This window comes from Cyprinus carpio, chromosome B8 (assembly GCF_018340385.1).
Source record: "Cyprinus carpio isolate SPL01 chromosome B8, ASM1834038v1, whole genome shotgun sequence".
In the NCBI taxonomy this organism is placed as follows: Eukaryota; Metazoa; Chordata; class Actinopteri; order Cypriniformes; family Cyprinidae; genus Cyprinus; species Cyprinus carpio.
Window position 1 is genome coordinate 11506539 of NC_056604.1, and position 13623 is coordinate 11520161.

At 35.5% G+C, this 13623-nt stretch overlaps 2 protein-coding genes across 3 annotated transcripts; both read left to right on the forward strand.

Moving 5' to 3' along the window:
* Positions 1 to 297: 297 nt before the first annotated feature.
* Positions 298 to 4492, forward strand: gid8a (GID complex subunit 8 homolog a (S. cerevisiae)). Of its 2 annotated transcripts, none has more exons than XM_019109000.2 (5): positions 298 to 391; positions 1019 to 1146; positions 1256 to 1452; positions 2516 to 2713; positions 3665 to 4492. In XM_019109000.2, the coding sequence occupies exons 2-5, from the start codon at positions 1026 to 1028 to the stop codon at positions 3836 to 3838; spliced, it is 690 nt and encodes a 229-aa protein (XP_018964545.1). In that variant the 5' UTR covers positions 298 to 391; positions 1019 to 1025; the 3' UTR covers positions 3839 to 4492. The 2 variants fall into 2 exon arrangements, with proteins under 2 accessions (XP_018964545.1, XP_018964546.1); XM_019109001.2 differs by lacking the exon at positions 298 to 391 and adding an exon at positions 438 to 943.
* Positions 4493 to 4609: 117 nt separating this feature from the next.
* slc17a9a (solute carrier family 17 member 9a) lies at positions 4610 to 13339 on the forward strand. Its single transcript, XM_042729658.1, has 13 exons — positions 4610 to 4878; positions 8340 to 8537; positions 8628 to 8767; positions 9593 to 9692; positions 10200 to 10324; positions 10658 to 10757; positions 10972 to 11068; positions 11282 to 11369; positions 11575 to 11609; positions 11736 to 11851; positions 12031 to 12086; positions 12188 to 12217; positions 12866 to 13339. Exons 1-13 carry the CDS (start codon positions 4748 to 4750, stop codon positions 13030 to 13032), a joined length of 1383 nt encoding a protein of 460 aa, XP_042585592.1. The 5' UTR covers positions 4610 to 4747; the 3' UTR covers positions 13033 to 13339.
* The last annotated feature ends 284 nt before the right edge of the window (positions 13340 to 13623 follow it).

Consider the following 13623-nt stretch of genomic DNA (forward strand, 5'->3'; position numbering starts at 1 on the left):
ATAATACATTTAAAAAAATAGATGAATTTTCATTTCATGTCGATTGTAAGTAAAACACTTAACAGTAAAAGCTGACCGTTTTCAAACAGGCTATAATCGCAAACTGCAATTTATATTAAATCAATCAAATAAAAAAAAAAAAAAAAAAATAAAAACTTTTCCAAAAAAAAAAATATACAGGGGACAAATAAAATATAAAAATTGTTCCAGATATTAATGTTCCGTAAATAAAATAAATCTGAATGATCTGGCAACCTTAGCAGCTTTGCCACAGCAACCGTGACGTCTTAATTTTGACCAATCACTTACTTCCCCTCAAGTCTCGTTAAGAGCTCTCCTCTGTTATCGCGTGATCTTCGCTGAGGCCCACCATTATTTATAACCGTAAACAGTAAGTATTTTATCATCATTCTTCATATTTTGCGGAAAAAGCATATAACATGAATAAACAACAGTTAAATTTAATATAACTGGCAGGCTATAACTTTGTTTTCATGCGTGGTCATTTGCAAAAATTATTGTTAGAAAATAGCAGAACAAGCCCGTCTGCAAGTCTCGTGCGCTGCTGTGGTTCACTCGGGGCTTGTTTGTTTTCATGCCTAGATAAAAGCAAAACTAATTAATGCGAAGTTTTATACCTTAATAGCGAGGGTTTCATAATTTTAAACCCGTCAAGTGCATCATTGTCACCATTCCAGTTTCGTTCGTCGCGTACTCTGTTTACTGGCCGCTGGCTGAAAGTCTCTGTGCTGTCTATGAGCAGAAACACCGCGAAAATATGAACGTGCACAGTGCAGTTCATTAATTTACCTTCAAACGCCTACATCAGAACCTTAGACTACTTAAAAGCGAAAATAGGCGTCTTTTTTTGATAACATGGACCGCCAGAAACATTGTTCACTAAAAGTGTATCAGTCTACTTCTCTGATAATAGCATTTAAAAGTGAGTGCACATGTATTTTTATATTGGATGTGTGCAAAATGTTTTTGTTGTTTCTACATGTCGTGTTTACCACAGTACATTCATGATGAGTTATTCAGAGAAGACTGAGGATATTACAAAGGAGGAATGGATGGATAAACTGAATAATGTGCACATTCAGAGGGCAGATATGAACAGGCTCATCATGAACTATCTAGTAACAGGTATGTCAGTATTATTGTATAGTATAGTTTTTTATAAAAGTCAAATGCACAGATATGTGTAAATTAAAATGAATAAAACTTCCCCTCTGATCATGATTGTATTCCACAGAGGGATTTAAAGAGGCTGCAGAGAAGTTTCGTATGGAATCTGGGATTGAGCCAAATGTGGATTTAGACTCTCTGGATGAGAGGATAAAGATCAGGGAAATGGTTTTGAAAGGTCAGATCCAGGAAGCCATTGCTCTCATTAACAGCCTCCACCCTGATCTCCTCGACACCAATCGATACCTCTACTTTCACCTTCAGGTAAATATCTGACCTCATATGGACATGCTGGGAGGGAGGGAGATGTCTAAAGTCCTGATCACACCTGGTATTAAAATGTGTTTTAAATGTGTTTCCAGTTTGGATTTTGTTTAGACGGTCCCTTCTTGTTTAGTCACACTTAACATCACTTTTGCAAGAGGCCTGAATGTGGCACACAAATATAAATATCAATCCAAAGCCATTAAACTGCTTAAATGCAAAGGAAATAATATGAATGGTAACATAGAGTGACCATTTGTCTTCTTTTTACTGGACATTTCCTGGCCTGGATTTCTAAATTGCCTAAAATGTCTGGGTTTTGGCTTTGTTTTTTCGGTTGTTTTCATGCTTGCTGTAGGTAATTACTGAAAAGTAGTTTGACCAATAATGTTTAGATGTTGTACAAATAATTGATCAATTGTGGCATGCAAGAAGGTGGAATTTACAGAGAAGAGTCAAAACAATGCAAATACACATACATGTAATGTGAAAGTGAAAGTGGTGACATTTGCCAAGTATGGTAACCCATACTCGGAATTGGTGCTCTGCATTTAACCCATCCAAGTGCACACACACAGCAGTGAGAAGTGAACATACACCCGTCCACACAAGTCCAATTCTCTAACCATTAGGCCACATCTGCCCCCGTATGAGAACTGTAGAAAGAATGTAAATAGGAAAACATCTAGGCAATTTAGAACATGTCTGGGACATATGATCACCTTAAGCTGGGCACACACTGCACGATTTTACTTTATGAAAGTAATCTGTAACTACCTCTGGAAGTGGTTGAAATTGGACAAGTATGTTTTTGACTGTGTTCACACCTATATTTAGTGTTATGATCAGATCAGTGAATATGTAAATACCAGGTGTAAGCCACTGTAAACCATAAAAGAATCTATTGGCATGTTGTGTTCTACAGTGCACATGCAAATGTAGTAATGAAGGCCTCACCACCATCCCAGATGACAAAAATGTAAAAGTTCTGAAAAGAAAACAATCCTAATAGTAAAAATTGACCTGACCCTTATTGTGAAACTGTTGCTAACTTTTCTTGTAGCAGCAGCATCTGATTGAGCTCATCCGTCTGCGGGAGACTGAGGCGGCCCTAGAGTTTGCGCAGTCACAGCTCGCCGAACAGGGAGAGGAGAGCAGAGAATGCCTTACTGAGATGGAGCGAACCCTGGCACTGCTCGCATTCGACAACCCTGAAGAATCGCCGTTTGGAGACCTGCTTAACATGATGCAGAGGCAGAAGGTATGTGTGTAGGACATAACCATCATAATGGGTTAGTGATCTTAGTTTCCATGACAGTTGATTCTCCTGTTTATACAGGTGCATCTCAATAAATTAGAATGTCATGGAAAAGTTCATTTATTTCAGTAATTGAACTCAAATTGTGAAACTTGTGTATTAAATAAAATCAATGCACACAGACTGAAGTAGTTTAAGTCTTTGGTTCTTTTAATTGATGATTTTGGCTCACATTTAACAAAACCCCACCAATTCACTATCTCAACAAATTAGAATACTTCATAAGAAACATTTTTAGTGAATTGTTGGCCTTCTGGAAAGTATGTTCATTTACTGTACATGTACTCAATACTTGGTAGGGGCTTCTTTTGCTAATTACTGCCTCAATTCGGCGTGGCATGGAGGTGATTAGTTTGTGGCACTGCTGAGGTGGTATGGAAGCCCAGGTTTCTTTGACAGTGACCTTCAGCTCATCTGCATTTTTTGGTCCCTTGTTTCTCATTTTCCTCTTGACAATACCCCATAGATTCTCTCTGGGGTTCAGGTCTGGAGAGTTTGCTGGCCAGTCAAGCACACCAACACCATGGTCAGTTAACCAACTTTTGGTGCTTTTGGCAGTGTGGGCAGGTGTTTTGAGTTGATTAGCTGATTGGCTAGTCACCATATTCTAATTTGTTGAGAAAGTGAATTGGTGGGTTTTTGTTAAATGTGAGCCAAAATCATCACAATTAAAAGAACCAAAGACTTAAACTACTTCAGTCTGTGTGCACTGAATTAATTTAATACACAAGTTTCACAATTTGAGTTGAATTACTGAAATAAATGAACTTTTCCACAACATTCTAATTTATTGAGATGCACCTATATATAGTAATTATGGGGCATTACTGTACCTGGTGTGTATTCTGGACTTATACCTTCCTCCTTAATGCTGGGTTCTGTCTCCCTCTATAGGTGTGGAGCGAGGTGAACCAGGCTGTTCTAGACTATGAGAACAGAGAATCTACTCCAAAATTAGCAAAGCTGCTGAAGCTTTTACTGTGGGCTCAGAATGAACTGGACCAGAAAAAAGTGAAATACTCCAGAATGACAGACATCAGCAAGGGCACCATTGAGGACCCGAAGTAGAGACTGTAATCCACATGGACACATTTGAATTTATTGTCTTATTTATGAACAGTCAGTGACTGGATAGCAAATATAAATCTATATCTAATGTTGTTTTTTTCTTGATGCCACTATAAAAAGTAACTTAAGCAACAGTATATGATTTTATTTCAAACAAAATTATACTGACTGAAAACTGTAAACCTAAATTTTTATTGTAATCTACCATTTACTATGCTGGTAGCCTATTTTCTGAAGAACATGAAATATTCCTATGGTACTGTTTTTGCTCATTTTCAGTCTGTCGTATCATATGGGTTTTGTAATTTTTGTTTTATTTTGTATTTTATTTCATCCTCTTCACTGGTTTCACATACAGTACTATGTCCTCGTGCTTATATTAGGCTGTTTCTGAGGGAAATATTAGCTCCTGGATAGAAAGAAAAAAAACTGACATAATAACTTATTTATCTTTATAATGGATCAAACAACTTTATTTTTTATTTATGAGAAGCTACAGATGCTGATAATGTGAGTAAACCGTGTTGAGTTTTAGACCTTCGTTATATAAGCTATTTTAAATTCAAAATTATGCCTTATGTTTATGATTTTTTTGTCTTTCCTTTTTGTTCAAAATTTGTACTGCTTGTTTGGGATAAAGTTGATTTCACAGTAGATTTTGTTTACTGGTGTTTTTCTGAATCAGATTTTTTTAAGGCCGAATCTCCAGATTCCATAGAGATGACACAGATTAGATTATTACATTCCTAGATGAATGCAAACCAGGATGAGTTAAACATGTAATGTAGGTGTGGCTGCGGTCGTTTCCGCCTCCTTTTTGTTACTGTGAGCTCTATAAATGCAGTAGTAAACTTTCCTGTTCGGCACAGAACCGGCCCTCAGTGTCCGGTTTTTACTCGGTTGGATTTAATGGCTGCTGAGCAAGAATTGGACCACTTCCAAACACCACTGGACTCTGTGAAAATACCTTTCAGAGATGTGTGTGACACGTCCGGGCTAAAGATAACGCAAATTAACCACAAGACAACAGTATGGCCAAGGTATGATTAAAAAAACTGTTTTATTAAAGGAGATTAGAAACAAAACTAAATGTATTTGTGCGTCAACTGCATCAACATTAGTTTCTGTTGTGAACACAACTCACTGGAGCGCGTTAATCATCCTCGTATAATCAGCGGGAGTTGTCAGTGGACAGTGAAATTAATATCGCTTTCCTCCATACACCGCTCTTTAGTTTCGCTTCCTGGCAATAGTTCAATGGAAATCGTCTTCTTTGTCTATTCGGTCCCTGATAGTTTCCTTACTCTCTGCCTTTTTTTTTTTTTTTATATAAAAAAAAAAAAAATATATATATATATATATATATATCTATATATATGTATATCAATATGAATTAATATATATATATATATATAGTAAGAGAGAAAGTTGGTATTATCAAGGACTGAACAGATAAAGTAGACGATTTCTCTGGACACTACACATCTATATATATGTATATCAATATGTATGTATCGCGGCACCTGACCGTAAATTTAGGTGGGGCAGATTTTGGCTCGTAGCGCTAATATATGAAAAATATTTTGTAAGCTTTATATTCTAATCTCTGAACACATGGGGACTAAATTTTGGCAGAGAGGTCCTTGCGTTATCCTCTGGGTAGGGATTGGTGATACCACTTATTTTGTTTTTGATACCATACCGATAATTTTAATAGCCAGTATCTTTTATTATGAAATTTATGAATTTATTAAATTACTCAGTACAATGGGTAATACCTACTTAACTTTATAAAATGCATTTTAACATTCAATACGCCTTAACTGCAACTTATTAGGTTATATTTTTGTTTACACATGGTTAAAATATGTTTACTGTAGTAGTAACCATGAAAATTCACAAATACTGTAGTTAAACTATGGTCACTTCAGGAAAACCATGGTTCATTGTCATAAGGGACTGCCAGTAACAGGCTGTTGCAAGCATAAAATGCAACCTTTTTATTCGGAGAGTGTATGATTTATATTAACAATACAAAATGGAACATGAGTAATATGAACTTTTAACATTTCAATTTAAATAGATGTAGTGCACTAGGGTACAGTTTCGATAGGTTTATTGTGAAATAACTCAAAAATGTATGTTTTTTCTGTATTGTTCTGGGCTACCGTTCCCAAAAACATCAATGCTTTCTTATTATAGGCTAGTTTTGGGAAACGCAGCTCTATTTGAACGCACTGTCAGAAGTGAGTGAAACGTGAATCACTGAATCATTTTTATCAACCGATTCATTCAAATACAGATGATTCATTCAATAAGTAAAAACCGTCCATTGCTCAGAGTGGAGTAAAAGTAAAAGTTGGCTGAAATAAAAACTCAAGTAAAGTACAGATACTCCCCAAAAATACTTAAGTACTGTAAAGAAGCATTATTACTTCGTTACATTACACCACTGCCTGATGCAGACACATAGCTGAAGCGGACTGAATTATCGTCTTGGTGGAGCGAGGTTCACGTAAGGTAACGTGAAAATAAGCGGGGCACGCTGCAGTTCCCCTTTTCACCACAGATTTACGTTGCAAAGTTGTGGGGCGCTGTTGAGCTCGGGAGGTCTCATGCACCGTCTGGACCGCTTAGCATCATATATGCCTGCTAAACCCATGCGTGGGATTTAAATATATACTGCTTACTTCACAACTTAAATTAGTCTAGAAAATCCGAAACATATTTGTTGCAGATTGCTCAACACATTTACAATTCATTATTGATTCAGTTTATATAGAGGTGTATGTTTTGGATAAATATATTTTGGTGGGGCTCTGCCCCCACCTGCCCATATAGACGAGCCGCGCCTATGTATACACGTTAGTGGTAGAAATTTACATTCTTTCAAGAGATTCGTTCATTTTCATTTTGTTCATCAAAATGATTCGTTCAAATTTAGATTCGTTTACTGATTCGTTCAGTGACCATGTCTTCATATTATATAAATACGCCAGCAGGTGGCGAAAAAGAGTGTCTTGTGTGTTATGTCTTAAGCATTAGTCAACTACCGTATTCACTTGTTACAAAAATCGATTTGGCTTTATTAAAATGTGTGCATAATCTACTCATTAAATAAATAAAGTCTAAATAAGTTGTTATGTAACCAAAGCATAATTCAACTTTGAATTGTTTGGTCAGACAGACAAATACACATTTCTAAATCGGGGATTAAACGTGGAATTATGTTCTATAGGCTAAATATGAGTATATAAACAAGCTATAGTTTCTGCTGATTGCTAATGAGACTGACCCGGTACACTCTCATTCATTTCATTCACGAACCTGATGTACCAGTTCGGTCATTTCATTCAGGAAGGAAATCTCTCAATCTCGTTCAGACTCAAAAGAAACTCGTTCAGTGAAGGGCGTATTCGGTTACTACATTCAACAAATCACATGCTCCGTCACATCTCAAACTCGAGGCTATTGGCTCGAGGTTTAGTCATTCTTTGACAGGATGAAACAGTCCACAGCCACCATCACTACCCTTACGAAAAAGAAGTTTATTCAAGTGTGCTATTAGTATACTTCTTTTAAACTAAAAAATAGGAAAGTATGCTTTTAGTTTACTTTTTATGTACTTCTCAGAAATGGGCTTTATGTACTTCTCAGAAATATACTTAAAATGACATTTAAGTATACTTGACTTATACTTACAAAAAGTCTAAATATACTTGGACTATACTTAAGTATACTTAATAAAATAAACTTGAAGTATACTACTTTTTGGTAAGGGTAATACACATGCATGAACCATTGCACTGGTAACACGTTACTGTCACCTCTGTTACTGACAGTGTATTTCCTGTTTGCTGACTGTAATCAAATTCAGAGGTTACAGCATGGCTGTTTGAAAACACTGTGCTCAGACAGGGCCTATCATGATATATGATGAATATGAGCATTCAACAAACAGTTTCACTTCCTGGAAATCGTTGTAATAAAATGTCTACTTTGTCTCTTCAGTCCCCTGATAAAGTATTTGGTGGATGAGTCCAATCAATCAATCGATCAATCAATAAAATGTTCCATGGTACAATAATACCAGTGCAACAAGATTAAATTCTGAGGTTACAGAGTGGTTGTTTGACAACACTGTGTTGAGATACTATGATATAAATATGGGCTTTCAATTAACACTTTTTTAAAAAAATTGCTGAGAGGTGGTTCTGAATGAGTATTATAAAGACAAAGTAAAAAAAAAAAAAAAAAAAAAAAAAAAAAAATCCTCAGAAGTAAGAATCAGCGTTCATTTCTGTTTATTAGATATGGTGGATGTTTTACAGTAGGTCTTTTGAAAGCTTACTGATAATTTTGTGTAAGTATCCTATGCCATCAATTATATATCTGCCTAACTTGTAACTTATTGTTTGCAGAGTGAGGCACCTAAAATGTGCTGTGCTCTGGGCCACCAGATTAATACACTGTTGTAATTATAATGTCCCACCTGCTGCAGGCCACTGGCACGGACCTGGACCCTGATGCTTCTGTTAGTCACATGTCTTCTCTACTGGTCACGGATGGCCATGCCAATCTGTGCTGTCACCATGGCAAAAGAATTTGGATGGAGCAAGAGCGAGACTGGCATAGTGCTGGGTGCTTTTTTCTGGGGTTACTGTTTTACTCAGGTACTTGGTGGCCATGCCAGTGATAGGTGAGTGTTTTGGTGAAGGGTACAGGTCTTAGATCAGTTATGGAAAGTAGAAGATGATGATGATAATGATGATGAGCATTGTTTTTACAGGATAGGAGGAGAGAGAGTATTGCTACTGTCCACCTTCTCCTGGGGCGTGATGACGGCTGTCACTCCGCTTCTGGCCAACATTGGACTCCGACCTCTTGTTACCATGACAGTGACCAGGTTTCTATTGGGTGTAATGCAAGGTGAGACCATTGTGAGAGACAGCTGGGGAGATGGAGGAGGGGAGGAATGAGGGGAATTTAGAGAGAAAGTCTCATTAACACAAAAATATACAGAAATAGTCTTGGTTATCTATCAACATGTTTGAACTTGAAATTTCAACCAGCAAGTCAAAAAGTAAAATCGGTTGCTGGGGGCATTGGCTGTAATTACTAGGGAGGGTCTAAGTTAGTTTAATCAGAATCAGCTCACCCTGACAAATTTCAGTCGTTCATTTTGGACATCACACGTTTTCTACATTTACTTATATTTTTTCTGCCACTTATGTAAGCCAACATTTCCACCTTACATGATAATTTTTACATAATAATTTTACTTTATATGTCATGAATACAAATTTTATATAAAAAATCAACTTTTTATCTCTATTATGACTTAGTATTAGAATTTTTGGTCAAAAGTATCATGTCACATATCATGTCATTATATATAAAATATAATTTAATACTTCTCATCACACAGTTATGACTTACGTAGTATGTCATATTTTAGACTATCTCTTTATGTTTCATAATTATGACATTAATCTGATAATTTAGACTTTTTATCTCATATGTCATAAAGTCAACTTTTTATCTTATAATTATGTCTTAGTATGTCACAATTTAGACTTTTTATCTCATAATTATAGTATCTTATGTGACTTAGTATTTACTTTTTTATGTCATACTTTTTTGTTACCATTTTTTTCTTATGTGGCAGAAATGGGCTTCCATACCCCCCTAAAGGTAAAAAGCAATTCTCAATAGGACATGATAGTGAGTTTGTTGTGCTCTCTTTGTTTTTAGGGGTTCACTACCCTTCTCTTGTCAGTATCTGTGCTCAGCGTGTGACGGAGGGAGAGAGAGGTTTATTGATGAGCACTCTGGCCTGTGGGTGCTACCTAGGGTAAGATATAATAATATTTTCCCCAATCATTTTTAGTTATTTATTTATTTGAAGTGTGAAATAAAACTGATTCACTCTTGTATGCAAGTGCCTCTGGAATTACATACCGTAATTTAGTGTTCCACACTAGGGGTGTGAATCTTCACTGGTTTCATGATTCCATTCACTTAATGTCATGATTCGTTGCATCCTTAGCTTTCAATATTACTGCACATGGCTACATTTTCATATATATTTTATATCAGATTTATTTTGTGCATTTTTATTAAATTATATAAGCAGGCTACTTTTTAAAATAATTATAAATGAATAATAAATCAAAACAATTGTTAATAGGCTCCATTCATAATACAGCACAGATCTATTTTGACATATCAGATGTTTTTTCCTGTTCTGAAAACATAACTGACTGTGTTTACATCAATTTCTTATCATAAAAGCATTCATCTTCCCACCCCTATTCCACACTATTCATGATTTTGTCATTGAGATGTCTGTCTCTTTTAGGATGATGCTGGTTGGAGGTGTAGGTTCCCTGATGCTGGATTGGTTTGGATGGGGGAGTGTGTTTTATGGAGCTGGTCTCCTTGCTGTTTGCTGGACCTGTTTTGTATGGAAATATCTTCTGCAAGGTATTAAATTGTCCTTTACATGCTTAAGTAGCATTGTTCTTGAGATTTTGCACTCGTTCTTGATTGATTGCTATTTTATTGCTCTAAAGGTCAGAATTTGTATAATGAAGTCTCTTAGAGAAGTTTAATTGGATCTTTTTTCCAGTGTTATTTTACAACACCCTGTTTTTAAAAATCTGACTGGCCACTATGCAGCACTACAGAATAAGAGATTTCTATACGGAGGACCCTGCTATATCTTAATAATCTCATGTTGGTGTTCAGAAATCATGTTTGTTATATACTACAGTTTTAAATGTGTCAGTACAGAGTTTGTTTGATTGTTTGTTACAGGTCCAAGTTTCTCTCTTGACTCACTGTGGATCAGCAGTAGTTCTACATCTGAATCATCTAAAGTCAATTGGCTGAATCTCCTTAGAGAGCCTAGTGTCTGGTGAGGTTCAATACATCAACATTTCCATCATTTTACTCTCTACTTTCACTCATTGTTTTATTATGTTTTATTATTATTCCAAAGTTTTGTGTCAGGACTGTTTTCTTTTAAGGACACTCATTCTCATATAAAATGTCAATAAAAACTTAAATCTTTTAAAAGATGTGCAAGTATTAATGCAGAAGATTGCTCACTGCATGTGTATGTGTTTTAGGGCTATGATCATTGCTCATCTCTGCTTTAGTAGCACGTATTACACACTCATGTCATGGCTACCAACATTCTTCAAAGACATGTTTCCTTATGCTAAGGTATGCCAGCCATCGCACATTAGTTGATTTTATTGGTTGTTTCTCTTTTTATTAGTGTTTACACTCCCAGTGTACTTACCAATAATGTTAATGTGTAGTAGTGACAATATCTAACCGTATTACTAAACAAAATGTTTAATCCTAAAATTTTTTTACGACTGGTCGTTTGATGTTGTTATTTGTTAAAGCATTCTCTATTTTCTTTGATGACAGGATTGGGTGTTTAATGTGATCCCTTGGTTTGTAGCACTGCCCACTTCACTGTTTGGAGGCTCTATCTCTGATCATCTCGTTAGGCAAGGTGAACAAAACCAACACAATCTCATAGCAATTCAAAACTAAAGTGATTGGTGTCGAATTTCTGCATCTCATTTGTAAGCTTTCATACAGTCTGCTTATTTCACACTGTTAATTAGGTTTAAGTGTGGACCTTCTTGCTTCCTCTTGTATTTTTATGACCCTCATGTTTCTGCCAATAATTAGTCACATTTATGTCTTTATGTCAGGCTACAGGACTGCGACTGTAAGGAAAGTGATGCAGGTAACACAACATCAGCTATGAGCTTTAACGTGTCCTAATATAGAGTAAAATTACATTAACAATTCATGAATTGGATTATGTAATCTGTTGTGTTTGTGTGCGTCTGTTTGAAACATGCTTGTGTAGTTCTTCGCAATGGGAGTAGCCAGTGTGTTCATCTTCCTTCTCTGTAAGACAGACAGCTTTATCAATGCTGTGGCATGTGTGTCTCTGGCTGTCGGACTGTCTACATTTAATAACAGGTTAGAATGAACTGCCATATCCAAAACATGATCTTACAGCATTGATAAGCCTATATACAGTCTATTAGATCTTTCATGCTCAAATATAAATGTGTAGAAGATTTAGGCAATCAACGGCTGATTGTATAGTGAAGAGGTAGTAAAACAAGAGTAACCTGTGTGTGTACTTTCATGTGCAGTGGGGTGTCTGTGAATGTGCATGACCAGGCACCATCATGTGCAGGAGCCCTGTTTGGTGAGTCCTCCTCTGCTTGTAAAAAAAAAGGAATATTTTATTTTATTTTATCACAATATGTTTTAAGCATTGTTCTAAATATGCTGCTCTTTTTCTTACAGGGATTATGAACACATGTTCTGCTTTTACTGGTGGGTTATAATCCTTTTTCTGTAATGTAACCAATTACATGTATACAGTCAATGTAATTTCCTCATATAGGCTACTTGTGGAAAGAATATTGAAATCTTTATTTAAAGTACTTTTTGATAGGTCAGTGTACACAATCTAAATTCTATTTGACAATTAGAAAATTTTCAATAGTAAAAGTAATCCAATATTGAAGAAATCTTTAATCTGAAAATGTTGACATAACATAATTACATAAGTTAAAACTATGACAAACATAATTATATAAGTTATGATAATAGTATATGACACTAATTGGCTTTTTATTTCATAATTTTCTGTTATAATTTCAAATTATGTCATAATTGTCAATTGGATTTATATGACAATAATTATTGATCATAATTTAGATTTGGTATCTCATAATAATGACTTTGTATGCCATAATTTCACAGTTTTGTCTCAATTTAGACAATTATACATTTTGACTGTCATAATTTTAACTTCTCATAATTTAAACTAATCTGCAAAATGGTATGTTCACATTCAAGCCCTGTGCAATTACTTATAGCTACGATCCTACCTCATTTGTACTGTTAATTGTAATGCCTGTTTTTCTATTGCTCTTCTTCTATCCCAATATCTTATTCTCTTTGTACTATACGTCACAGGTTTGTTGTTGGTGTACATGTCTGGGTACATGATTGAGGTCACAGGTTCCTGGGTGAATGTGTTCTCAGTCCTGGCTGTGGTGAATGTCATTGGTGTCACCATATTCATAGCGCTGGGTGAAGCAAAACGAGTTGATCAGCCTCAGATTATCTCAACATCATGCTGAAACCAAATACAAAAACAAAACACAGACATACTGGGGTTTCCTTATTTGTCATTTGTAACAAATGGATTGAAACTCCTCAACACTTTTTTGTTTTATATAATGTTTTAGAGAGTATATATTTATTAAATTAAATGTGTATTAAAATATTTGGCAGGGCTGGTTGAAAATGATGCAATAAAACATTTGTTTGTTGTATAACAGATATTTATTTAAAATGTAAATTAATTGAATCTGAAATATTTGAAACAGTAGGACAATTGTCATTCCACTAATGTGATTGGAATAATTAAACTGTCTCAGTCTCAAGTGTTTCTTGTGTAGCCTACAAATGATTCGATGCAAGTCCTTTCACTCACCAGAAGGTGGAGACAGAGGACAAATCAGAGCCGCTTGATTTCATGAAAAATCACAAATCAGTAAAACATTACGGGTCATTACAAACAATACCAAAATTGATTGTTTACCGTTCTTTAAAAACACATGGCATTAGGGAATATAAGGGTAACTGTTTTGTTTTCTGAGCCATATCCTCTCGATGACAGTGTAAGACCCCTTTCTTCCAGTGAAACGGGCCTAGTTCTACAGGGGGTG